This window comes from Salmo salar, chromosome 17 (assembly GCF_965601325.2).
Source record: "Salmo salar chromosome 17, fSalSal1, whole genome shotgun sequence".
Taxonomy (NCBI): domain Eukaryota; kingdom Metazoa; phylum Chordata; class Actinopteri; order Salmoniformes; family Salmonidae; genus Salmo; species Salmo salar.
The window spans coordinates 62,782,374-62,808,654 of record NC_138307.1 but is presented as its reverse complement, the minus strand read 5'-3'; the positions used below and the strand labels follow the sequence as shown (position 1 = coordinate 62,808,654).

The 26,281-nt window shown below is 42.7% G+C and overlaps 3 protein-coding genes across 9 annotated transcripts in view; 2 read left to right on the top strand and 1 right to left on the bottom strand.

Moving 5' to 3' along the window:
- Positions 1-57: 57 nt before the first annotated feature.
- On the bottom strand, positions 58-6,149 carry LOC106576419 (forkhead box protein M1). Of its 5 annotated transcripts, none has more exons than XM_014153587.2 (9): positions 6,013-6,149; positions 4,281-4,796; positions 4,022-4,170; positions 3,594-3,788; positions 3,278-3,406; positions 3,051-3,107; positions 2,687-2,738; positions 2,393-2,562; positions 58-2,296 (listed from the first exon to the last, which is right to left on the bottom strand). In XM_014153587.2, the coding sequence occupies exons 2-9, from the start codon at positions 4,750-4,752 to the stop codon at positions 1,490-1,492; spliced, it is 2,031 nt and encodes a 676-aa protein (XP_014009062.1). In that variant the 5' UTR covers positions 4,753-4,796; positions 6,013-6,149; the 3' UTR covers positions 58-1,489. The 5 variants fall into 5 exon arrangements, with proteins under 5 accessions (XP_014009062.1, XP_014009060.1, XP_014009064.1 ...); XM_014153585.3 differs by lacking the exon at positions 6,013-6,149 and adding an exon at positions 5,480-5,767; XM_014153589.3 differs by lacking the exon at positions 6,013-6,149 and adding an exon at positions 5,480-5,767 and having other exon boundaries at positions 3,066-3,107.
- LOC106576420 (uncharacterized) lies at positions 5,723-7,456 on the top strand. Its single transcript, XM_014153591.3, has 3 exons — positions 5,723-5,845; positions 6,044-6,246; positions 6,380-7,456. Exons 2-3 carry the CDS (start codon positions 6,064-6,066, stop codon positions 7,145-7,147), a joined length of 951 nt encoding a protein of 316 aa, XP_014009066.1. The 5' UTR covers positions 5,723-5,845; positions 6,044-6,063; the 3' UTR covers positions 7,148-7,456.
- A 3,290-nt stretch (positions 7,457-10,746) lies between these two features.
- The window catches only part of tulp3 (TUB like protein 3), a 39,598-nt gene continuing 24,063 nt past the window's right edge, over positions 10,747-26,281 (top strand). Inside the window, exons 1-2 of one of the 3 annotated variants that reach the window (XM_014153594.3) lie at positions 10,747-10,885; positions 25,181-25,222. In XM_014153594.3, the coding sequence (XP_014009069.1) occupies positions 10,866-10,885; positions 25,181-25,222 (62 nt within the window). In that variant the 5' untranslated portion in view covers positions 10,747-10,865. Of the gene's footprint in view, positions 10,886-11,536; positions 12,406-25,180; positions 25,223-26,281 lie in introns of those variants that run through there. The other 2 variants (XM_014153592.3, XM_014153596.3) reach the window with 2 other exon arrangements.

Here is a 26,281-nt window from a genome sequence, read left to right as displayed (position 1 = left end):
GACGATCAGCAAATTTAGACATACTGGTATTTGGTACGCAAATAAAACAAAAAGAGAAACTGTGACATTCATTTATTCCATTTACATAGGAGTCATAAAAACAGACATGCTTTTCTTAAACACCCCAAAATTTACCCATGTCAGTTTTTCCCCAAACCTTCCTCTGGGGTCTGTTGTACTGGTCATGTAATAAATATTGAACCAGAATGTAAAAGTTCTTGCATATTATGTGGTGTTCATGCCTCTTCCAGTATATAACACTTTTAAATGATATGGGACAAGAAACCCAGGACTGTGTGAATCTAGTCAAAGTCAAGACATCTAAACCCAACCAATGTGAAAAGGAGCAGCAAAGTCACTGGGTTTCACTGTAGTCAGCACACCCACCCAAAAAGAAAAAAAGGCACTTTAAACATTTAAATTAGCTACAGTTTCCAAGACACCAATACTGTAAAAATATGAAACCAAGTCAATCACCAGCAAACCCATGCCATGATATTAAACACTAGCAGACAGGATGCTCCTCAAACTTTAACCTGAATGTGTCCACAAGCACAGCTAACAAAGGAACTGAGAATAACTACAAAAAAAGACATACATCATTCAGAATTTGTCATATACAAATGATGCAGTCTTCCTTTCCCGTAACTACTATGACCCTTTGATCAAGATAAAACCATAAACTCATGCATTAAATGTTTAATCTTCTAGCCAAAAAACTTCCAATGACAATTCAAACATTTATTTTATTCAAATATATTTCCCTTCTACACAGACGGAGTAACACAGGAATAGAAGACATCACCATACTACTTTATGCTTTTACATAGTGAGTGAAAAACTACTACCACTCTAAAAGTTCACAAAGCAGATTGGACATTGTCATACCTAGAATAAGTTACAAAAGTGCACTAGAATAAGTGTTGACTTGGTCAATCAAAAATGGCATCTCCTTTGGGTGTAGACAGTCCTTGTTGTTTATTACTTTCTCTCATTGGTGGTTGATCATCTGTACATTATGTTACGTCCTTTCAGATGTCCAATCAAATGGAGACTCGCTCACTTTCAGAGGAGGCACCACATCTTATATTCTAGCATGGTAGTGTCGGTCTCACTGGATAGTTTGATGATTTATCTATGTATAAATGTACATTTTAAAGAGCAAAACATATTACAGAATGTGCAAATGAACATAACTCAGGCATACTTTTCGGTTCTCTAGTAGTTCCTTCAACGCTATCGTGGGAAGCAGTGAATTGTTATCAAAATATGGTCGCTTAAGCTTGTGGCATGAAACACAACCAAGTGAGAGGAAAAACACTGGTTAGTATTTACAAAAGCAACCAATGACAAAGAAAAAAAAAAAATCTAAGTTAAAAAGAAAACTCCCACATTTACAGATTGGAAGATGATGTGAGCAGCTTGGGTAATGAGACTATGGCATCCTCATCTAGCAAAGAACTATTAAAGGGTCACGCTCTCTGCTCGGCTACTTGAGTTCAGGGATGAGCTGAGACCAGCTGATGTTCCCCATACCCAGATCATCATCCTCCAGGCCAGAGAAGCTGATATCCACCAAGATCTTGCTCAGGCTGTCGTTCATGGTGTCCAGGACCAAGCCCTCCGTAAGGGAGCGGTTGGCTGTGGAGGGACCCCCGATCTCGAGCTCTCTGGAGCAGCCCTGCAGACGCTCTGGCCCCGGGGAGCAGGTGCCGGTGGGGCCAGCCGCGGATGAGGAGCGTGCAGAGGTGAGCAGCTCGCGAGGGGAGTTGAACAAGGGCAGGTCCTTAAAGGGCGTGCTACTGAAGCTGAAGGGGGTGTGGTCATGGCGGTGCGGGGTGAAGCTGGGGCCGGGGGTGCGGATGGGGCTGAAGTCCAGCATGCCGCCTCTCTCCTTGCCCAGCGGGGTCACCCTCCAGGGCTCTAACAGCACAGTGGGTGGCTTGCTGGGCGTGGAGGAGGCTGGGTGGCTGCTCTTGATGGGGGTCTTGAAAGAGAACTCCCTGCAGGGGCTGTCAGGCTCCGGCCGGGGGTCGAGCTCAGCGTCCTGTAAGGCGGAGCCGTCGGAGGCCAGGCCCGAGTCGAAGAAGGTGCTGTCGGGCAAGAGGAGCATGGGCTCCTCGTTGGAAGGCAGGACGAGGCGCTGCTTGCGACGGGAGCTGCTGACTTCCTTCCTGGTGTTGGTCAGAACAGCCCTAGGAGCAACAGAGGTCAGGGGCACACAGACCCGCTCCTCCTTCATCTCCTCAACTGGAGGAGCATACAGCATCACTGTGGAGGCATCACTGTACGTAACCTGCCAAACACACAGTCCCAACATATTCATTTAATAATTATAGGGAATCAAGTAACCTCTCGGCACTTCAAAAAAAAAGGTATGGTTATACTTTACCTTGGGAGCTATACGGACCCTCTTGCCCCCTCCTGAGGAGCTAGATTTCTGTTGGGGGGCAGAGAGGGGGAGCTGTGTGGACGAGGACAAGAAGAGTGACTGGGTGAAAGGCAGCTGGATGGGGACCAGGTAGGAGTCTGCACGAGGAAGAAGGGGCTTCATCTTCCTCTCTGAACATATGGATGGAAGAAAAAAAAGTAATGAGGCAACGGCTACACATCAATCATTTCCAACTCTGGAAGGTTTGGTAATTGTCCAGCTGCTCGTTTCCCCCCACGTCTTTCCCTCACTCACCAGGGGCACTGGCAGATGTTTTCTTGATTTCAGGAGCAATTCTCTTTTGTTGCTGCGGGAGACAATTGAGATGTTAACTTCTTATTCCCAACACAACTATTCTAATTGAAATGGTCCCTTCCTCTTCTCAAAGACAACGTATGAAGACGGCATGAGTTAGACCTGTGTAGAAGAAGTTACTGACTATGTACGGTGGTCGTGTGATGTCTGCCTCTCTGCCTACACCTCGCATCTCCCCTGAAATTAATTGTCAGCTTAATGAGCTAAACAAGAACAGATGGAAAGCATGTCCTGTCCTCTCTCCGACTGTCCTGTCCTCCCTGACTGACTGCCACAGATGAAAAGAAGGGTAAAACAATCTTACATGTTGTTCACAGACCTGCATGGTCCGAGACGAGATGGAAGTTGGATCAGACTCAGTCTGTGGGGGTGGATAATTGGTCAAAAGGGACAGAGTTAAACATAGAGATAAGAGGTAGATATCAGAGTTAAGACCGTTACATGCAGAGATTTGTCCTTTTGTGGAGTCCCATAGTTGTAATTGGCCAGCGACAAAATATGACAGAACAGAAAAGTGGGTAACATGCCGACCTTGTAAACCTGGTCAAGAGTAAGGCAGCGATTGGCCTCTGGGCGGATGGTCCAGTAGGAGATCTTGCCATCTTGTGTTGTCTCACGGATGAACATGTCATGCAGGGAGAGATTGTGGCGGATGGAATTCTGGCAGAGGAGCATAGACAATATCAAACTAAGAGGATGTGGCTTATGCCATTGGCAATTATACAAGTTTTTGTTGGGTGCTTAAGGGGTATTTTTCTGCTTCTATTGTAACACGATCTTGTCCTCAACTACTACAGTGACACCAATAAAATCTATCTGTGACCAAGGGCATATTGTGGATGTTTACCTTCCAGCCTGGCTTGGCCACCTTTCTGAAATATGGAAAGTGATCCTCAATCCAAGTGTAGATCTCTTTCAATGTCATCCTCCTGCTCTTCTTACTGTTGATGGCAAACTGAATCATTGCCATGTACGAGTAGGGTGGTCTCTCTAACAAGGGGTCTTTGACAACCCTGTGTGCTTCCAGTCGCTCACTTTGTGACTGTGTGCAAAACAGAACAAAAGAGAGGTTGGTTTTGTTTGGCCTATTTAGATACTGCTCTTTGAAGACTCAACAAATGCAGCAAGCACGCAAAACTAATATCACACTTGAGTGCAACATTTGAAACATTCTAGATAAACGTATAACACGTTGCCGGTGACACCCTCCTTGAGCATCGCTGTCTACATACGTCCGTGAACAATCACACCGATATGCTAAAAGAGGAGTCAAACCTGGAGAATCTGTTGGCAAGCGTCACGATTCTCTTTGTTGGCAGCTTTCTTAGCAGGATCTGGTTCAAGACCGTCTGTATTCATCCTCCCAAGCCACTGGATGTTAGTAAGGCTGTCATCTAGAGGACTGCAATCAAGGTCCCTATTCACTGTGAAATAATAAAAACTGTGCGCATCAACAATGTTCATCATCAAATAGTTAAACACCTGAAAAGTGGAGGGTCATTTAACCCAAAATCATGAAAGCAAATAAACATACATGGTTTAATTGTAGTCAAAGTCCTAGTATCCTTTAGGCAGTCCATTGTTGTTGCATTCTCTGGCTGTGTGACAAGAGCCATGCTACTCCTACCAGAGCTGTGACCTCTCATATAGCTAGGTTGACAGAAAGAATCTGCACCATCCTCGATACAGCCGCCACCACTTAGAAGGATGAATTTGTTTGGTCCTTGAGAGCCACACTCCTTCCCCTTGGCAGTGAGGGCCCCAATTACACTCTGAAGGTCTGCAGTTTTGGGGATGACAACCACTTGTGTGCCAGGCATAGTGGGATGGTCCATGATGCGGATGCCATCAGGAAAACACTGGCCACCTGGGGGTTTGGATGTGGATGCTTCCTTGTGTCGTAGTCCATCCGGCTCATCAATTGAGCCATCAAGTGCTGGTTCATTTAGCTGGAAAGGAAGCTTCCTCCTCCTAAGGATCAGGGGCCTTCTTGGGCTCCGTCTCATTTTGCTCAGATTACAGAGGCTGGCCCTTTGACTTCACTTGATGTCTGAAGAGATAACAGGTAACGTTAAAGTCACAACTACATTTCCCCTGGGGCAGAAAAAGCTGGTTAGGTTAGAGCTAGTTAGCTATAATGGTTAAATGATAGCTAAACTGATCTGATGACGAATCAGGTGCTGACAATTTTCTACCTGAGTTGATATGCTGCAACTAAGCAAGCAAAGACTGTCGATGCAAAAGCTGTTAGTTCAAAAATTATCCAAGGTTCTTTTGATGGCCAAATTAAAGTAGCGTTAGCTAGCTTGCGTAACCTGGTAACAACGCCGAATTAAATGTATTTCGGATATGGATCATATGAACTGATGTTTTCCATATTTGCGCTGACGTTACTCTAGTAACTTGCTAACTTAACTAAACTATATATTTGATTGTTTCAATTAAAAATAGCTAACTGTTACTATAGCTAGTTAGCTAACGATTTTAGAATAGAAATACCAGTCTTTCAAATATCAGCTATGGTTATGACGCAGTCTTCTAGAACACGATGGTGTTAACTAAATTAGCTAGTTGCTAATCCACGGGTTTATAGTTAGCTAGCTAACATACAAAGAAGGTAGAAAAATATTCCCCAAACTAACGTAAACTAGTAGTTAGCTAGCTAGCGGTAGTAGTTAGCGCGTTTAGTTTGCCAGCTAGCTAGCAACTTTAACCAAGTTGAAAATAACAAACCTTCATATTATGGTGATGCGATGCGCTTTTGTTCTGGGTTAATTGACTCCTTAATTAAACAATGACAATACTCGAAAATGAAAGTTGATAGGTAGTTTGTAGATCTCCACCTCCTTTCATTCGGCGTGAAAGGGAATGGGAGTTTGAATTTTGGCGCAGTATTTGTGATTGCGGTCATGTGGTCTTTGCATATCCAATGAGCTGAAGCCAGTGGATGTGAAAACCAATCAGCGTTAGCCATTATGTTAACGGAAAGACTTGAGAAGGACAGCAAAGCAAATGCCAAATGTTAGTCCTTTCTGATTCTGACATTATTTCTTCAAAACATTGATAACTAGCTTCTTCTGACATGCAGTATACACCCAGGTACGTCGTGTGATATACGAAGGCGTACTGTGTTCATGGAAGGGTACTTCACTGTATTATTTTTTGTTGTTGTAGCTAACTAGCTACTTAACCCAATGCAATCTATAGCGTTATAACGTTTCTTATATACCCCATCTGTTCCATACTGCATTACTTTGATACGTCACCTTATATTTCACCTTCTCTTGATCCCATCAGCTCCTCAGCCATGATCTCTGATGCCCCGTAAAACAAGAAAGACATCTTTGCCAAACTCACAGAAGCCGTCGCTGTTGTTTTTTGAGCCACCACTTGATGACGCCAGATACCACAACGTGCCTCAAGTGAGAGGCGCTCTCAATCCCAAATCATTTCTGGTTGAGGAGCAGCGACAGAACAGCTGCACAGCCTGTAGTTATTGGGTATGTATGATGATAATCAATCATGTTTTAATTTATTTAGTATCTTCTGAATGTTGTCCGTTCAAACCGTAGACTATAAATAATGTATAACTAACATGTTCAAAGATGTCTCGTCTCTCTCACTCAATTTCAGGTGAGTCCACAGTTTGATCAACTACCGCCCCCTGCACCCAGAGGAAGGCGAGGGAGGAAGAAGTGCCTCTCTGCAACAAGCATTATTGACAGGAGTTCTCACTTATCCAGAAAAAGTAGTGTTTGCAAGTTCCAAGCCTTATCTTTTCAGAGAAGGTCAACAGTCCAATCTCTCCATCAAAACCATGCACGTGGAAAGAAAGCTGTAGAATCTGCTCTTGGGGCCCATGAGGAGCAGCAGGGCTTGCAAGTGCATAAGGTCGGTTCTCTAAGTACAGAGTACCTAAGTAACCAAGATGAAACGGAGACACCAACACAGAGAACTTCTCTCAGGAAAGGGACGGCTGAGAGGAGACGGTTGTCAGAGGTAACACTGGAAGATGCAGCATCAACCTCTAGCAGATGTGTGGGGGTCCTTAGAACTTCAGCTGCCAATGTTGCCAGACATTGCAAGAGCCCAGCGTCATGCTCTGCTCGGACTCCTGCCTCAGCAACACACCACACCCCTGGCACGGACAATGTCTTCTCCCCACCTGATGTAGAGACTCCAGAATTACACCATGATGGTAGTTCCTCCTTTCTTCGTCTCCTGTTGCCTGCGTCACAGCCGATGACCCCGCCACACACCGTGACTTCAGAGATTTTAGCAACAGACACCCCAGAGAGGGACTATGGAGTCAAGGTTACATGGAGGAGGAGGAAAGGGCTGATGAGGTTGCTGGGGGACCGAGGTTATCTTTCAAGTGCAGAGGCACTGATTAGTATCTAATCAACATAACTGTAAATGTTGACATTTTATTATCATGTTCTGCAATTAACACTGAATTGTAGTTAACACCACCTGAATACATTAGTCCACTGATTGAAAGTGATATGTTGCAATGACTATAATATTATCTAGTCCACTCAATTGTTTTGCTGCTCGGGATATTATCGAGTCCACTCAATTGTTTTGCTGCTCGGGATAACTTGGCATGTTGTCCATGTGCAGTTGGTAGTTCAGCCCATTATGGATGTGGCTCTGTCTAGGTTCTTGTTTTCTTTGTACCCTGGGTCCACATTAAATATATTTTTTAAATTGGTTGTTTTTCAATTTAACAAAAATACATAATGAATTTCCGTGGTGTGTGTTACAACACTAGCTAGTAACTTGGGTATAAATAGAGGGGTCTATTTACTAGCTACATGTGTGGTAACATGGCATGCAGAAGCAAAGAAACCTGTCCAATCACTCAGTCTATATAACTTGCCATCCAATAGCATTGTCAGTGTTGCCAACTTAGCGACTTTGTCGCTATATTTACAGAGTATTCAGACCCCTCTAGCGACACATTTTCAAAAAATCGACTTGCGACAAATCTTGCAATCTTTTCAGGTGTTATTGGAGACTTTTGGAGACTGACGTGAAAACACGTATCGTTCTTACTCTTCTCAACGAGCAGCTGGTCCCCACCCCTGTCCCAAAGCACTCACAGGCGGCTCAGTCCTCGCGCAGCAGTCCCTCCCAGCTGCAGTCAGAGCAGGAGATGTTCACCCCTCCACGTCCAGAATGCAAATGAATCGCGCATGCGGGAAGCTGCCGCTGGCTGATCCTGCCCTGGCTTACATTCAGGGAGGGATGTAAATGTAAAATGTTCTTTGTCTAAAATAAATCACTGCATTTGACTCACACAGCCTCAGTCACTCACCTTGTCCACTGTGTGTGTACCTCTCTGTGACATAAGCTAAACATCTAGCTGGCTAGCTCATCATGTCTCAGTCTAAACTGTACACTCAATAATACAGAAAGGAGTGGGAATCAAATCCTGAATTCAAAGGCTGGTTGAAGCCGTTTATTGGAGATGATACACGGGCATACTGGCTGTACTGTAAGGCTGATTTCTACGCCAAACTTAGTGATGTAAAAAACACATGACAACTCAAAAACATACTCAAAAGGCAAAGCCTTATAACAGTTCCACCCAAAACAAGCTGCCATTTATGGTTAAAAAAATTGACTACAAAAAAGGCTGAGGCCACCATGGCATTAGCTATCGCTGAACTGTTCCATGCTGGCATGTGATCACATTGGAGAAGCATGTAGAGCTGCTTTCTCAGACTCCACTGATGCTACCCACTTCAAAATGCACAGGACAAAGTGCACAGAAATGATTAATGGTGTTCTAGCACCATAAAAAAGTTGGTCGCAGATGTGGGTGTCCAGCGTTTCAGCCTCCTCGAAGAGTTCACGGATGTAAGTGTTTCTAAGTACCTGGGAGTTGTGATAAGGTACTTTAGTGACACCAAGCAGACAATTGTATCAACATTTTTGGGGCTTGTTGAGTTGGAGGGAGGATATGTCAAATCTATAGCCCGTGCTGTTGTGGCTTTCCTCAAGAAGTGTTGTCTTAAAAAAGAGAAACTCCTGGGGATAGGGACTGACAATGCCTCTGTTATGACGGGGATTAACAATGGGGTCCATAAAGTGCTGAAGGAGGAGTATGGCCTCAAATATCTGGTTCTTATTCGCTGTAGCTGGCTGTAAGTCATGCTTCCAATGACACCATCCCCCGTAGTGTGGAGTACTTGGTACGAGAGACTTATAACTGGTTTTCATTGTCTCCAAAGCGCAGGGAGGCCTACAAGGCCATATATGAGACCATCAACTGTGGGGAGAAACCTTTACAGATGTGTAAAGGTGTGTGTAAAGGTGTGTGCCACACGTTGGCTCTCCATTGAACCTGTGGTTTCACGCATTTTGGACCAGTGGGAGGAGCTTAGGCTGCATTTCACAGTCACCAAGTCCAGTGAACACTGCTACATGGCTGAGGTTTTATACTCCATGTACAGTGATCCTCAAAACATATTGTATCTGACTTTTTTGAAGTCATTGCTGGGTGAGGTACAGTTGGCCATCAAGGCTTTTGAGGGAGAGCAAGTAGATCCTCTTAAGCTACTTGACAGCTTGGCTAGCCTGATCAAGTCTGTGAGCAGCAGGATGCTGAATCTACTGGCAAATGTTGATGTACTCAAAGGGCCAATAGATGGATACATCAGTCGCAAACCGTACCTTGGTTACCTTTTTGAGACAAAGGCAGCTGAGCTCCACTTTGCGCCTGAGGATGAAAACAATATCCGAAAGCGGTGTGTAGCCTTCACCATCTCCCTCACTAATGAGTTGAGGGTGAGACTGCCGGACAACATTGAAGCATTGCAGTACATGTCAGTTTTCAAAGTGGAGGAAACTCTAAAGCACAATAAGAGCCCTGGAGAAGAAAAAAAAATAGCCAAGCTCCTTGGCGACTCAAATGCAGAGATAGACAAGATTGTCCAGCAATGGTGTGCCATCTATCTTAGTAAATGGAATGAGACAAAAAACACACTGGGCTTCTGGAGTGAGATTTGGAAGTTCAAGGACGCAGCTGATATCAACCTGTTTCAAGAACTTGCCATGGCTGCTGTGTCTGTGTTGTCCTTGCCACACTCGAATGCTGAAGTCGATAGAGTATTCAGCCAGATGAGTGTGGTAAAAAGCCAACTTAGAAATCGGATGTCCTTGCAGACCCTTAACTCCATCCTGTACATTTGATATGGACTGAAGCTGTCTGGTGAGGCTTGCTATGAGCACCAGCTGCCTGATAATGTTTTGCAGATTTTTGGCACATCGGCTGCTTACTCATTTAAGCCAGCTCCCTCAGTTGCTGAACCTGCCATAGAGAGCCCTGACCAAAATGACGATGACCCACTCTTTCTGTGAGCCAGCACAGCCTATGTGTGTGTGGAGGGGGGTCTGGAAAAAAAAACTATTAACCTGAATTAGGGCCAGACTAGTTACCATAATTTTCTCACATTGCCATTGACAGTTTTTTCTATTGTCTCTTTTTGGTCCATTTAAATTGTTAATGTAGATTGTATACAAAAAAATGTAAAAATGTTACGTTTAAAAATGTTCATGTTTTACTGTGACTTGTTGTAGGCTCCTAAGTGGACCCTAAGGTTAAAAACCAAACCAAATTAAAAAAATGTAAACAAAAAACAAAAAAAATAAATAATAAAATTAAATAAAAAACTAAGTAACTCCGCCAGAGTGTCTCTTTTGGGTCACTTTTGCCGGTCCCAAGTCCGGATAAAGGAGGAGGGTTGGAATTCTGACATAAAAAAACAAGAATCGACAGAAGAAAGTTAATTTGTAGTTCTAAACATATTTAGGGTGTTTTTACTCACGTTTTGTCTCTCCCATGACGTTATTCCTCTCTCCTACAGCATCCATCACAATTACATACACATGGCCAATTATGCAAATTAGGCGATGACGTCATTTAGCGACTTCTAGCGACTTGTAGGATAGCCAATAGCTACTTTTCTTACTGAGGAGTTGGCAACACTGTGTTGTAGTCATGTGCGGTAACTAGGGCTGTGGGGAACAATTTTCCAAGCGTGTCAAGGAAAGTTGTCTGCTGCACCAGGAGGCCACCACTAGCTGGGATCCATAGCAACCGTGGATAAACATGAGTTACTACAGCATAAGGTAAGTAAAAAAATACTAAAAAAATTGTACAAAAAAAAACAATTATATTTTTATTTTTTTACTATATATATTACATATATATATATATATATATATATATATATAGTTCTTTGCCCATGATATTATCACATAAAACATCTCCAATCCAAAGTTAAATCTAGAATTGGCTTCTGCACCTGTACATAGCACATCTATAAATAGCCCAAACAACTACCTCTTCCCCTACTGTATTTATTTATTTTGCTCCTTTGCACCCCAGCATTTCTACTTTGCACACTCATCTACGGTCAAATCTACCATTCCAGTGTTTTAATTGCTATATTGTATTTACTTCGCCACCATGGCCTATTTATTGCCTTTACCTCCCTTATCTCACCTCATTTGCTCACGTTGTATATAGACTTATTTTTCTACTCTATTATCGACTGTATGTTTGTTTTACTCCACTGTGTAACTTTGTGTTGTTGTATGTGTCAAACTGCTTTGCTTTATCTTGGCCAGGTCGCAGTTGTAAATGAGAACTTGTTCTCAACTTGCCTACCTGGTTAAATAAAGGTTAAATAAATAAAAAATATTATGTAGACATGCGGTGTCCAAATGTGATGGGCGAAGTGTGTCTGGTGGTGGTGCGCGAGACTTGTCTATCGCTTAACTTTTTCAGAAGGCACTGTTGCTCGAGAAGACTATGATGCTACTTTGGCTAATGTTAGCCTAGCTAGCTAACGTTCCTTGCTTGCCTGAAGATAGCGTGCTCCGCGAAGAGACTAGAACAGAGGCTGAGTGGTAAATCAATCATGGAAGATAATACATAGCACAAACTAAAATACATATTTTTCACAACTTGAAATCCAGCTAACTATTCTATTTTTCTTGTTTTTCTTGGAATCAAGCAGAGTTAAACGCGTATCATTAACGATTTGGGCATCGTTTTATCACGAAAAGGAAGCACGAGCTGGTCAGTGAATTGTAGCTAGGAAAACTCCATCGATTGTTAGCTAGCTAGCGTGCTTGTTAACGGTAAAGCAGAAAGCACCCAATTCGTCATGGATTGCTCGTAAACTTTTTGATTAATGTTTTGTAACATGAATGTGTTTGAAAATGAGAGAGTATTTTTTTATTTCAACTTGCTAGCTAGCTATAACGTTCCATCTGAAAAATGTCAAAATGGCATGAACATGCATGTTGACAACGGAGCTATAACGACGTTATAAACATCTGGAAAGGCTCAAGCCTTGAATATGTTGGGTTGCTAACGTTACATAATTGCGTCACGAAAGCCATCAGATGGGGACTATATTACACTCGATTTCTCGAGTTACGGTGGCTTTGTCATAGGAGCTCGCGCCATTCTCCTTGGAGACGGCACCGCAGAAATGTGGGTACTATAGCAGCTTGCTAAAAAATACAGTATTAGGGCCTATGAGGTGGGCAATCTTGGCAACATCACTCGGCACGGACACCACCAAAGAAGTCTTCCGAAACGGAAGAAGTGGCAGGATGAACAACATCAACAAAAGCAGGTGAATCAAGCTAATGTCATAGCATAATGATTGTATGGAACTGTGGCCAACATGGGGACAATCCGATGTTGAATAAGGTGTTGGATGGTTCAGTTCGTCAATGATGTGATAGTTATGTGATATGCTACATGGAGGCAATAGACAAATTACAATATGTCAGTCAGAGTATGATAATTATTTAATACTACTTGAACCCTTCGGCATAACAGAATCAGCTGTCATAAACACAATCATGACAACTTGTCATTAAAATGACAACTGACTTTATACTGTTTAGGACCCTGCTATTATGACAACAAACACTGTTCTTTTGCTCATCTTAAGGTCTAGCTAGCACCCACAAGTGAAATCCACTGCATTGCTTTTGCAACTTCATTTCACCCTGTGACGTTGAGTTTCATTTAGGGATTCTTAATGCCTATTTCACAAGCAAACATTTTTTTTATGCTGTGCATTCCTGGTCAAAATAATGACACTCCACCCCCATATTATTGTGGATTGGAATGTTGTATGTCTGAATGTTATGTGACTATCTGGAGGCAATAGAGAATTCCACAGTCTTTGGTTTTTAAAGCATGCCCACAAATGTTGCAATACCATTGCACCCACAACAAACAATATTATTGGCTATTCCCTTTGTGACATTAATGCACACTGTGGAAAAGGGCTCAGGACAATTAATAGGCAAACATGTTGACACAAGAACTATGCAATCTGGTTTCCGAGCTGGTCATGGGTGCACCTCAGCCACGCTCAAGGTCCTAAACGATATCATAACCGCCATCGATAAAAGACAATACTGTGCAGCCATCTTCATCATCCTGGCCAAGGCTTTTGACTCGGTCAATCACCTCATTCTTATGGCTGACTCAATAGCCTTGGTTTCTCAAATGACTGCCTCGTCTGGCTTACCAACTACTTCTCAGAGTTCAGTGTGTCAAATCGGAGGGCCTGTTGTCCGGACCTCTGGCAGTCTATGGGGGTGCCACAGGGTTCAATTCTCGGGCCGACTCTTTTCTCTGTATACATCAATGATGTCGCTCTTGCTGCTGGTGATTCTCTGATCCACTTCTATGCAGACGACACCATTTTGTATACATCTGGCCCATTTTAGTTTAGTTTATTAATTCGACCATTTAAAAAAACAAGCACACATAAAACTTAAAAGCCATACATGCACATGAATAAAATCATCGAGGATAACACACAATAAAGTCTGGGACTTATTTCCATTGTGGTCCTCTTGAGACAAGATGGCTAGACAAGATAAAACACAGTATGGCAGTGAAATAATAAAACAAAAACATAGAAGAAGAACATCTATCTCATCATTCCAGTTACATCATAGGGGTTATTCATATGGGCACAGAAGACATCAAACATATTTTTACTTTATTTTTAAAGCTGTCCAGAGAGGACGTTGTTTTTATAGGCAGAGGCAACTCATTCCATTCTGAGGCTCCAGTATACAAGAAAGTACCTTTCCCAGCATTACTCCTGAACCTGTATAAGAACACATCAGCAACACCTGATCTGGTGCTGTGATTGTATGCATCCCTAACACGAGGAAAGTAATCACATAGATATCTGGGCGCAAGACCATAAATACTCCTGTAAACCAAACCTAGTCTAATCTGGGACACCCTAGCCTCAACAGGCAGCCAGTTTAGTTCCTGAAAGCAGCTCCTGCCTATGTGAGTACGTGGACTCAACTTCAATACTACCCTGATCAGCTTATTCTGGGCTATCTGGAGCTTCTCCTTCATAAGTTTAGATAAGCCCTCAAACCAGGAAGTACTAGCATAGTCAAAATGGCATTGAATGAGGGCAGTAGCTAGCACTTTCATGGAGTCCTTATCAAGCAGCTTGGACTTTCTAGCCAAAAACGTAGTCCTGGCATTAACCTTCCCTAGCACCTTATTGGCCATGCTCACACCTCCCAAGCTTCCATCAAGGATACATCCCAAGTAGCTAACAGAGTTTTAGGAGTCAGCACCTCACCCACTCCACTCTGATTTCAGACGACCTACACAATTTAGGTCTGGATCCAAAAGTAATTGCTTCAGTTTTCCCTAAGTGCAGAGATAGCTTATTATCTCCAAGCCATTTGCTAATGTTAGTAAGCTCTGTACTAAGTATGCTCTCCAACATAGTTTTACTTTTGTGAGACACCAGAAGTGTAGAGTCATCCGCATAAAGAAAAAGACAGCAAGAACAAGCATCTTTCGTATCGTTAATATACAATAAAACAGCAGAGGCCCAAGCACGCTCCCCTGTGGAACGCCACAACTCATTGGTTTTGCCTGAGACAGTGAACCATTAACCTCTACAACTTGCTCCCTTCCTGATAAATAGAACTTTACCCAGCCTAGAGGGATACTGCTTAACCCCAGTGCCTCCAGTTTGGAGATTAGGAGACAGTGGTTAACTGTATCAAAGGCCTTCTATAGGTCAAGCAGTACCATTCCACACAGATTTCCCTCGTCAATCTCTTTCCTGATGAAGTCAGTCAAGTAAAGTAGACATGAATCAGTGGAGTATGTTTTTCTAAAACCCGACTGAAAATCATATATTAAACTCTGTTTGTTAACATATTCATACATTTTCTCATGAACAATTCTCTCCAGGATCTTTGATGTTACACAGAGGATAGATACAGGCCTATAATTCCCAGGGTCAGACTTTATCCCCTTTTTATACTGAGGTATAACTTTAGCTTGTTTCTTGGACACTGTTCTAACAAACCTCCAAACGAGCTTCAATGCCATACAACACTCGTTCCGTGGCCTCCAACTGCGTATAAATGCTAGTAAAACTAAGTACATGCTCTTCAACCGATTGCTGCCCGCACCCTCCCGCCAGACTAGCATCACTACTCTGGACGGTTCTGACCTAGAATATGTGGACAACTACAAATACCTAGGTGTCTGGTTAGACTGTAATCTCTCCTTCCAGACTCACATTAAGCATCTCCAATCCAAAATTAAATCTAGAATCGGCTTCCTATTTCGCAACAAAGCCTCCTTCACTCATGCCGCCAAGCCCTTGTAAAACTGACTACACTCCCGATCCTCGACTTTGGCGATGTCATTTACAAAATAGCCCCCAACACTCTACTCAGCAAACTGGATGTAGTCTATCACAGTGCCATCCGTTTTATCACCAAAGCCCCATTTACTACCCACCACTGTGACCTGCATGCTCTCGCTGGCTGGCCCTCACTACATATCCGTCGCCAAACCCACTGGCTCCAGGTCATCTATAACACGGAACCCAAACCGGCTGAGTGTGTGCGTGTCACGTCCTGACCAGTAGAGGGTGTAGTTGGGTCAGGACGTGGCAGAAGAGAAGTGTGTAGGTTGGTTTGTTTCGTTTATTTTGGCCGTGTGGCTTCCAATCAGGCACAGCTGTAGAGGGTTATTGCTGATTGGGAGTCACACATAAGTAGCCTACTTTTCCTTTGGGGTTTGTGGGTAATTGTTCTTGTTACTGTGTTAAACGTGACAGGACTGTTTTGGTTGTCTGTTTATTGTTTTGTATTGTATAGTGTCCGTTTGATCATTAAATATACGATGAACACTAACTCCGCTGCATTTTGCTCCACTCTCTCTAAAGACAGCCGTTACAGTGCGCCATTGTGCATAAATGTATTTTGTCCCCCACACCAAACGCGATCACGACACGCAGGTTAAAATATCAAAACAAACCCTGAACCAATTACATTAATTTGGGGACAGGTCGAAAAGCATTAAACATTTATGGAAATTTAGCTAGCTAGCTTGCACTTGCTAGCTAATTTGTCCTATTTAGCTAGCTTGCTGTTGCTAGCTAATTTGTCCTGGGATATAAACATTGAGTTGTTATTTTACCTGAAATGCACAAGGTCCTCTACTCTGACAATTAATCCACACACAAAACGGTCAACCGAATCGTTTCTAGTCATCTCTCCTTCTAGGCTTTTTCTTCTCTTGACATTATATTGCGATTGGCAACTTTCATAAATTAGGTGCATTACCGCCACTTACCTTGTTCGTCTTTCAGTCACCCATGTGGGTATAAACAATGAGGAAATGGCACGTGGGTACCTGTTTCTATAAACCAATGAGCAGATGGGAGAGGCAGGACTTGCAGCGCGATCTGCGTTACAAATAGAACTGACTTATATTTTAGCCCTTGGCAACGCAGATGCTCGTTGGCACGCGCAAGCAGTGTGGGTGCCATGATTGAATAATATAGATTTCTACATTTATTTTGCAAAGCTCGCGCACGTGACGCGAGCGGTGTAGTCAGCCTGTAAGTCTTTGCTAGGTAAAGCCCCGCCTTATCTCAGCTCACTGGTCACCATAGCAACACCCACCCATAGCACCCGCTCCAGCAGGTATATTTCACTGATCATCCCCAAAGCCAACACTTCCTTTGGCCGCCTTTTCTTCCAGTTCTCTGCTGCCAATGACTGGAACGAATTGCAAAAATCTCTGAAGCTGGAGTCTTATATCCCTCTCTAACTTTAAGCATCAGCTGTCAGAGCAGCTTACCGATCACTGTACCTGTACACAGCCAGTCTGTAAATGGCACACCCGACTACTTCATCCCCATATTTTTACTTACCCTCTTGCTCTTTTCCTCCCCAGTATCTCTACTTGCACATCATCGTCTGCACATCTATCACTCCAGTATTAATGCTAAATTGTCATTATTTTCGCCTCTAGGGCCTGTTTATTGCCTACCTCCCTACTCTTCTACATTTGCACACACTGTACATAGATTTTTCTATTTTTATTTTATTTTGTGTTATTGACTGTACGTTTGTTTATGTGTAACTCTGTGTTGTTGTTTTTGTCGCACTGCTTTGCTTTATCTTGGCCAGGTCGCAGTTGTAAACGAGAACTTGTTCTCAACTGGCCTACCTGGTTAAATAAAGGTGAAATAAAAAAAATAAATCCAGTGTTTCCTCTAGGATTTCCACCAAACATTTTAGAGGCCCTCTTGGACGCTGAGACAAAATGTTACAGTTTTAAAGATAATTTCCTGCAATTCTACACATTTTGCCATGGGGCAGAGAAAACATTTTACAGTTTTATAGCTAGTTTCATGCTATTCTAAACATGTTGCCATGGGGATGAGATAACATTAGCAGTTTTAAGGTAACTGGCCAGAGAAAATCTCACTTTAAAAAGTTTATATTCTGTTAACTCCAAAATAATATTGTTGACTCGTCCTATACTTGTATTTGTGGCCAAAGCATAAATTACAGCCACATCGACATTTTCCCACCTGGGGCAGAAAAAGATGGTTAGCTATAATGGCTAAATGACAGCTATACTGTTGAGCTGATGATGAATCAGGTGCTGACAACTTTCCACCCGAGATGATGGTTCTTTTGATGAGTAAATTAAAGTAGCGTTAGCTAGCTAGCATAACCTGTTAACACCAAGTTACATTTCTATCATGATCTGATGTTTTCCATATTTGTGCTGACATTACTCTAGTAACTTGCTAATCCTTTCCTACAATTCTACACATTTTGCCATGGGACTGAGAAAAAATGTGCAGTTTTAAAGTAACTGTCCAGTGAAAATCTCACTTTTAAAAGTTAATATTCTGTTATATACTATTCTCATATTCAAATAATGTTCTTGACTCGTCCTATACTCGTATTTGTGGCCAAAGCATAAATTGGAGTAAAAACACTTAAAATTTGCATCTCAAACACACCGTTAAAAAAAATGCTTGCTATTTCCTCATGGAGTATGATGTACTACTCCTAAGGAGGTTGAGCTGGCCAATCAGTGGTCTACTTGTATAATTTTTTTTTAATGACCGGTATATGCCCACACCATTCTGTTGTTGGGGTATGCCTAAACCATTCCAACACAGAAAAGCTGCTGTGCATACTTAATTACATTTTTTTGGGAAGGAAAACTATTTTACTCATATTGTAATTCATTATAGGTCATATTTCATATTAATCTGGAAACACTGGACAGCTACTTTTAAGCAAATTTCATGCAATTCTACACATTTTGCCATGGCTTATGCTGTATTCTTATGCTATCTGAGTGACTCAAACATTACAAAATCAATAGTTCAATGATTATCTTATTTAAAAATATGTACCCTCATTATCTTTTCTGCATACTTTATATCTGGTTTTAGTCGTTTAAGTTTACACTGAAAACATTTTATGAATACAGGGGAAACACTGACATGTTGGAGCATGCCTCTCCCTGCCTCGTCTTACACTAGCTTCTCAATCAGTTTCACAACTGAGGCCACTGTGCTTAATGTAATGGCTTGTCTGAGGGAAATCAACTCCCCCTATGGTCCCCCAGCACTCCTATTGATGTCTGTTTGATGTCAGTGCATTAGGACTGTGCTGACCAGAGGTGCCCTGAGAGCAGAGCATGGTGCTGTGTGCGTAAGAGGTTACTGTTAACTCTGCAGAAAAAGTGTGAAATCCATAGGTCCATTTTTACCCTGAGAGGAGAATATAATCAGAGGGCAGTTCCCACCCTTTCCTGTTTAAATGCTGCAATGTGGACTGTGATTATTTGATGTAATCTGCTTGTGTAGTCTTTCAGATGATGTGTGTAGAGGATTAGTGTAAGGAACAGACATGTAGCCTGGGCAGGGTTTCCGTTAGGAAAATTTGGCGGCGGACACCGTGACCGGCAAGATTTTAATTTACCGGATGTTTGAGAAATTTACCGGACATCCATATGCATTGGATGTCCGGTAGGGTGTCCTCCCATGGTGCTCAAAAGCACATTTTAGATTATTGTAATTAATCTTAACAGAATAGAAATGAGCCATGTAAAGTTTTAATAAAATAAAGTACAATGATGTTCTTATATCAGCATGACAGGTTTTATCGAAAAGCAAAACATTGCCCATTGCGTCTTCATCCCTGCTATAAATCGTAAGTGAATATCATTAAAAAAAGAAAAAACATTTAGCCTAGAAGAACAAGTCGCCTACACAGTAATAAAACACAACTTCAAAATGTAATATTTGTATAATATTATTTGCAAACGACCTGTCCTATAGCCTATTTGTATGAACATTTGAATTAATAAATAACAAACCACAGCTAGTTTCAAATACAATCTAGGACTCTCTACTTTAATTTAACCTAGGCGTGAAGATTTTAATTAGGCCGAATAAATAACAAAACATGTCTGTCTATGAACTCCAGGGCCAGCCCGCCTCGCTCCCAAATCCAGCTGTGATTCAGCACCACAGCAGTGGAAAGAGGCCACTCTAGGCATCCACAAAATGAAGAAATGATCAAACTGGTGTTGGACAATCAAATTCCATATGTAAATAAACAACATTTGTTACAGCTGGTTCATTAACAGAAAGCTTATTTTACAATGCTCCTGTGAAACGTGGCCCGCGCCATGCATTTATGAAAGGACTTGTTTCCAAAGCTCAATGTTTAGTTTCTAAGTGCTGCTGAATAAGCTCAACTGAAATGCACCAATAGTGCATGATACACATCATTACTCTACTCTGGTCTATCAATTCATTCCAAATCTATATAGGCCTGGCCTACTATACATGGTGATCTTGCCTAGGGTGGCAGCAGAACTGCTAGGACTGGGCTTGTCAAACATAATAATTTGGCTCTAATTTCCTTGCGTTTTTGCGGCGGACCTTGGCCTGATCAAAGTGAGCTGCTGCTGCTGTTGGGAAGTCAAAACTGTCCAACTCCTTGGAGCAGCTTGATGCACATCAGCCTCGTTACTTTGTCCTCAAGAAGGAGCGATCTTGAGGCCGTCTTTACTCTGGTTTGGGGAAAGAATCCCCTCTCGACGGGCACACTGGAAACAGGGTTAATCAACACAATCTTCGCCAATTTTGCCCAGTCGGGGTACATTTAGCCGAAGCCCCTTGTGAGGACCTCGCGTCTTTTGCATGAGTAAACATAGAAACACACACCGACACAAATTTCCAAGCAGCTTGAGGATTTATTAACCAAATGAAGTGTATTTGCCTATGAAGTTGGAGCACATCGACTGGCATCTTCATCAATACCTAAAAATAATGATTTTGCAATAGATGATTAGATTTTTTTTTCAGGACAATTTGTCCGGTTGAAATTTTATTTAGCGGCTTTTTATTTTATTTTGTACAGAAAGCTGCCATTTACCGGCTAACGGAAACCCGGAGCCTGTGTTTGGCAGGCAAAAACACACCAGGCCTGGTTCGCCACCATGTCCAAGCCCCCCCAAACACCCAGACACTGTTTGTTAGTGGACAGCAGTCATGCACACAGATAGCACAGCTGCAAGGTCTGTTCAGAGAGGAAACACGGGAGTTTTAAATCCTGGCATGTAAAACATCTCACCTATCTCTCAAGCCCTTTCCAGTAGCCTATCCTTTTCTCTTTCTCCGTAAGGGCAACTGAGGCTCTCTTCTCTCTGCTGTGGGTTTCATGCTTGGGTGACTCAATTGGCAGAGGATGCGAGTGTCTGTTTTAAGAGCTGAACAGAGAGGTGGAAAGTGACCTTAACACAGCAACATCTGAGGCTGATACCACAAACCTCAGAGTAGAGGGAAAAATGCAGCACATGAAACTGTACTGAACAAGTGCATGGATGGACAAATGAAAATCAGGGTGTCTGTAAGGTATAGTGCACACGATTATCATGGTCAGTGACCAAAGATAGTCATGCACTCACAGTCTCACTCAAAATCAGTTACCATTCAGTCTGCTGTAGGAAAATTGTTCCTGGTTTAATTCAAATGTGTCTTAAATCAGTATCAGTATCAGTAATTCCCCTTCCATAAAGGTGTGGTTGTTGTATCCCTATTTCACAATGGCTCGGCAGACCTAGAACAAACCAGCTGGACCTCAAGTATCTAACTGTACAAGACCTGTGGGTGAGAAAGCCGTTTCAACAGGGTAGAAAATTAGGTGCAATTTACTTCCTGTTTTCCAGCACATTCCGAACACATGCCTCCGCAGTGGCTTGGACAATCCACCCAGTTGAGTCAGGGTCTGACAGACAGAGAATTTTTTTGGGGTATTTGCAATAGGACGGCTGGTTCTGAACTGTATCATGTAGGCTACATCATTTTAGCCTACCTAATCTCCCGTGGGCCGATTCTGCGTGTAGACCGAAGAACCTGCCGTGACTCAATGGGATGCATGAGATAACGAGCTTCTGTAGTTCCGGTCTTTGGGTTTTCATCATTGTTATATGGACGTAAGGCGGTGCTTTAGAGTGCTTACCAGTCGACGCTTAGCTCTTGTTTCCGTCATTTGTTTTGACAGTGTTTAATTACTCTCAGGTGAATCATTCCCCAGATTGCCCTCAGCTGAGGAGAATGCCATTTTCCCTTCGCTGGCACGCGCATTCAAACACACGTACACACACAGAAGACGATATGACTTAAAGGTCCTGTGGTCTCCTAGCAACAGGATCAAGGTCCCCCACTTCTTGCCAGTTTAAGGAATGAGACGGTTGTTTGTTTATACTTCCGGTAATTGGGAGTAACTGTGGTTGTCATCCAGAAACCGCTCTACTTACATGGATACAAGGAGCATATAAGGAAAGCCTATGTAGAAAGGCAGAAAACCATAATAAAGTTGTTTCACATTGACAAGAAAGAGTTTGGTTCATTTTGCTATGACTAAGCAAATTCCATGTTCTGGCATTTTCTGTCAAAATAAAAGTGTTGGAATATTTTACTTAAGATACTGGGCCTAGGCTAAAGCCCACAAAACGGAAACTTTCCCAATTGTTGTTAACTTCAGTTTGTGTCAATGGTCTGCGGTTTTGATCTGTGAAATATATCCCTCTGAGTCAGAGGAAATGGCGTCTGTGGAGTTCTGCAGAAAGCATTTTTAGCTATTCCGATACAGTCATGTCCAGTTTTAGTACGTGGCCTATCAGTCTATATATCTGATACATCTTAGAAACTGAAGAAAGACAGACATGTAACTAAGTCAGAGGACCAAGTTTAGGGATTTTATGCCCAGTATTTTGTCTTGGCATGAACTCACGCCACATTTAGACTCCTCTAACAAATCCCTGTGGGTTCACTGTGTTGTGTTCAGAGGCTAGCCTCAAGTGTGGCGTCATGGCAACTGCTGCTACTCAGAGACCTCACCCTCAGCTGTGTGGCGCTGGGACTCCCTCCTGGCTGCAGGGTAGCAGGGTTGTAGTTGGAGCTTCAGGTAGACCTTCAGACTGACTGGACCGGGTTGGGAGTACCATACATTACCAGAGCTGCTGCTGGACTGACTATCTATCATACACCTAGACTGGCTGATACAGCATCATGGACAGTGTAAAGAGTGGTGTCTCCCAGCCTGTCTACAGCCGCTGGTCCTACAGGTATTCAGCAGGCCTACGTAGGCACACGCTCACGCGTAGACATGATCATATTGTACACACACACACACACACACACACACACACACACACACACACACACACACACACACACACACACACACACACACACACACACACACACACACACACACACACACTGTGTGCTTGGTTTCTCATAAATGTGTACTGTAGGGTGATAGAGGAACTGAGAGAGGTCTGTGTCCTGTGAGTCAGGTGTTTGTTGTGCCTGTGACAGACAGATAGGCTTTGAGCATCTCTTCCTCCTGTTCCCACTGATCCTACATCCTACCCACACGCCGGTTCTCTGTTCTCCTTGGGCTGAATGGCTTACCTGTTGTTAAAGGGAAACAAACACCAAAAGGTTGTTTTTGAGTGGTTTTTCATTAGTCCACTGTTGATACAGCCCCAAAATGTTTTGTATGTCAGCAGTCAAGTTTTAAAGATATTGGAATTTCAAGAAGCAAAGTGTCACCGGCCAAATGCAGTGTCAACAGTGGGCTAATAATTAAAAAAAATGTTTACCTTTATGGATCTCTCCCACGCTCATGTTTCGTCTGGTGCATTGTCGTTACTTATTCAGAGCTCCACCTCTTGTACTGTAACACGTTTCTTTCTAACATGTTATATTGTGAGGTTTTGTTTTACAGCTGTTTGCTCTAACTAAGGACGTGCTAAGAATATTTGACCAAGTAGCTGACATGAAAGAATTTGATTGAAGTCGCTTGTGTTGAAAAGACTGTCGCTTTAGCTTGTATGAGTCCTATAATATCCTAGGCCTAGTTAAAGTGTTGTTCATGCTCTATACCTCACCATGCGTTGATCATTTATTCAGCTGGTGTCTTTTCATCTGTCTTCCTTAAAGGCACAATCTGCGATCTGGAAATCTGTTTTAATGGTATATAGCAGGGCTGCCGTTTAACACAAAAAAAACTTCTAGCTTTAACTTCTAGCTTTCCCAAATTCTATCTTTAACTTGACGCAGAGCTGATCTGACTGCCAGGGAATCAAAAACAGCCTAATCTCACCCATGTCATCACCCTGTTTTGAATAATCCCTCTCTCTTGTGATTTCACTCGCTGAACTGGAACTGAAGCCATTCTGTCCAACCTCCGGGGAATTAGAAGTTTAATTAGACTACCTCTCGTTCGGTCTTTCTTTTTAACCCCGGAAAGTCATTTGCCGAAGGGGAAATTAAAGGTACTTTATTCGATGAACTTTAAAACATGATTTAAATTAGTTCAAAGCTGTGAAGTATATTAATGAGAATCATTTTATTGCAGTTTGATAATACACAGACTCCCTTGTCTCTCGTCTGATAATAAAGTCTCTAATTTTATGCTAAATGCCAGAGACACGTTTGGAACTGCATCATATTGTCATCTGAATGCGGTAGTCTCATCCTATTCTCAAGCCTTTTCACCAACAGACCGAGGACAATACCATGACATGGAGGGTATCCTAAAGCTTGTTCGTGACAACGTAATAGGCTATTACTGGCCTGCGTTTTGTTTGCTTGTCAGTCATTAAGTCTTTTTCAGCACAGTGTCAGTGTTATGAAACATTGATTACCGCGTAGATACCTGTGAAGTGGACAGAAAGACTGTGTCCTTCAAGTTTGATAGAGGTGGAGGACACAGTGTATTCTCAGATTAAAGTATAGAATGATGATACCCTGTGGCGGATTAAGCAAATACACACCACTTGATCAATGTTCATTCACTGTCTGGGGGACTGTGACCACGCCACGGTCATATAGGTGTTCATTCACTGTCTGGGGGACTGTGACCACGCCACAGTCATATAGGTGTTCATTCACTGTCTGGGGGACTGTGACCACACCACGGTCATATAGGTGTTCATTCACTGTCTGGGGGACTGTGACCACGCCACAGTCATATAGGTGTTCATTCACTGTCTGGGGGACTGTGACCACGCCACGGTCATATAGGTGTTCATTCACTGTCTGGGGGACTGTGACCACGCCACGGTCATATAGGTGTTCATTCACTGTCTGGGGGACTGTGACCACGCCACGGTCATATAGGTGTTCATTCACTGTCTGGGGGACTGTGACCACGCCACGGTCATATAGGTGTTAATTTGTAGTACTACTGTACAGGCCACTGTCTGTTCTATATCTGTTAGCTCAGGTAGGCCTATTTTAGATAAATTAAAAATATATTGCTTCATATGTGTTATGGACTGGGGATCGATTTACATTTCCCTGTAAGCTAGAAAGATCATGTGCTTCTCAAACTGAAGGAGTACACAAGCGTTGAGACAGAGTGTCAGAACAGTACCAAAGCATCCCGTTTTAGCATCGTTCTTTTTGGTGTCACTGATCTTTTGCTAACTCTATTCTTCTCTGTGTCCTGTGTTACCTGTTCGAAAACCCCATGGCCCTGAAGACCCTCCAGCTCCGCCAGCTTCTCCTCTACCTCAACAGCAAGGTAAGCAGCACAGATGTTGGATCTTAACTTGATCACCCAATGCAGGCAATTTAAAACTTGGAGTATATTTGAGGTTTGTAAAGGCTTCTGAAGTTTGTAATTTCCACTTTGAAATTTCAGACTTGATTTTCCCTTACGAAAAATGCATCAACCCCTACAAAAAATGTCCAATAATTATAAACCACATAATAATTCACATTTCCTGTTGCTGCAAGATTATTCTCCTGCTGTAGCAAACTGGCTCAAATTAAGATCCTACATCTTTAGCACCCATCCATTTTTTTTATTCATAGTACAGTCCAATAGGTCAGTTGACAGACTACTTCAGAAATGCTCTGTTTTTGTGAGTGCCAGGTAAAGACCCTGTAGTGCAACCGGTGAAGTGAAATTTGCGCAGATCAGTCTGGATAAGGGTCTACTAGAAAGAGCTAAGACTAAGTTGAGTGTTGGGAGATGGATAGCCATATTGATTGTGGTGTCAAGTAGATGGATGGATTCAAGGAATGTCCACAGTGGCCACACACAGTCACTCTTCTACCTCTAGGGTTGAATGGGGACACTTTTCGGGTGTTAGAGCCACCTAAAAAGGGTCAGTTTTACAGACCGGTACGTTTAATGACAGTATCCCAACTATGTTTTTTCCCCCCTATTCCAAAAGAGGTCAAACACACTTTGGTAGTAACCATATCCACCAAGCCTCCAGCCTTTCCCCAGTGGAGAGTATTCCCATTGTGTCTCCACCCAGGTCCCTAGCTGGACAGCCGTTGAAAATAAAGATTCCCCTGCTTTTCCTCCACTCCTCCCCCTGGCCTGGCCCTCCTCTGGACACCCTACACTCTTAGAAAAAAGGTTAAAAGGGTTCTTCGGTAGAACCCATTTTGGTTCCAGGTAGCACCCTTTTTGGTTCCATGTAGAACCGTCTGTAGCAAGGGTTCTACATGGAACCCAAAAGGGTTCTACCCGGAACCAAATAGGGTTCTTCAAAGGGTTCTCCTATGGGGACAGCCGAAGAACCCTTTAAGGTTCTAGATAGCACCTTTTTTTCCCTGAGAGTGTAAT

Bases quoted from the DNA above. Each gene is read 5' to 3' on its own strand.
- LOC106576420 (XM_014153591.3), top strand. From the start codon at position 6,064: ATGCCCCGTAAAACAAGAAAGACATCTTTGCCAAACTCACAGAAGCCG. The intron at 6,247-6,379 runs GTATGTATGATG...ACTCAATTTCAG, and splicing joins GCACAGCCTGTAGTTATTGG to GTGAGTCCACAGTTTGATCA.
- LOC106576419 (XM_014153587.2), bottom strand. From the start codon at position 4,752: ATGAGACGGAGCCCAAGAAGGCCCCTGATCCTTAGGAGGAGGAAGCTT. The intron at 3,407-3,593 runs GTAAACATCCAC...CTCCTCTGCCAG, and splicing joins TGGCCAAGCCAGGCTGGAAG to AATTCCATCCGCCACAATCT. The intron at 2,739-3,050 runs GTAAGATTGTTT...TGTCTCCCGCAG, and splicing joins TGCAGGTCTGTGAACAACAT to CAACAAAAGAGAATTGCTCC.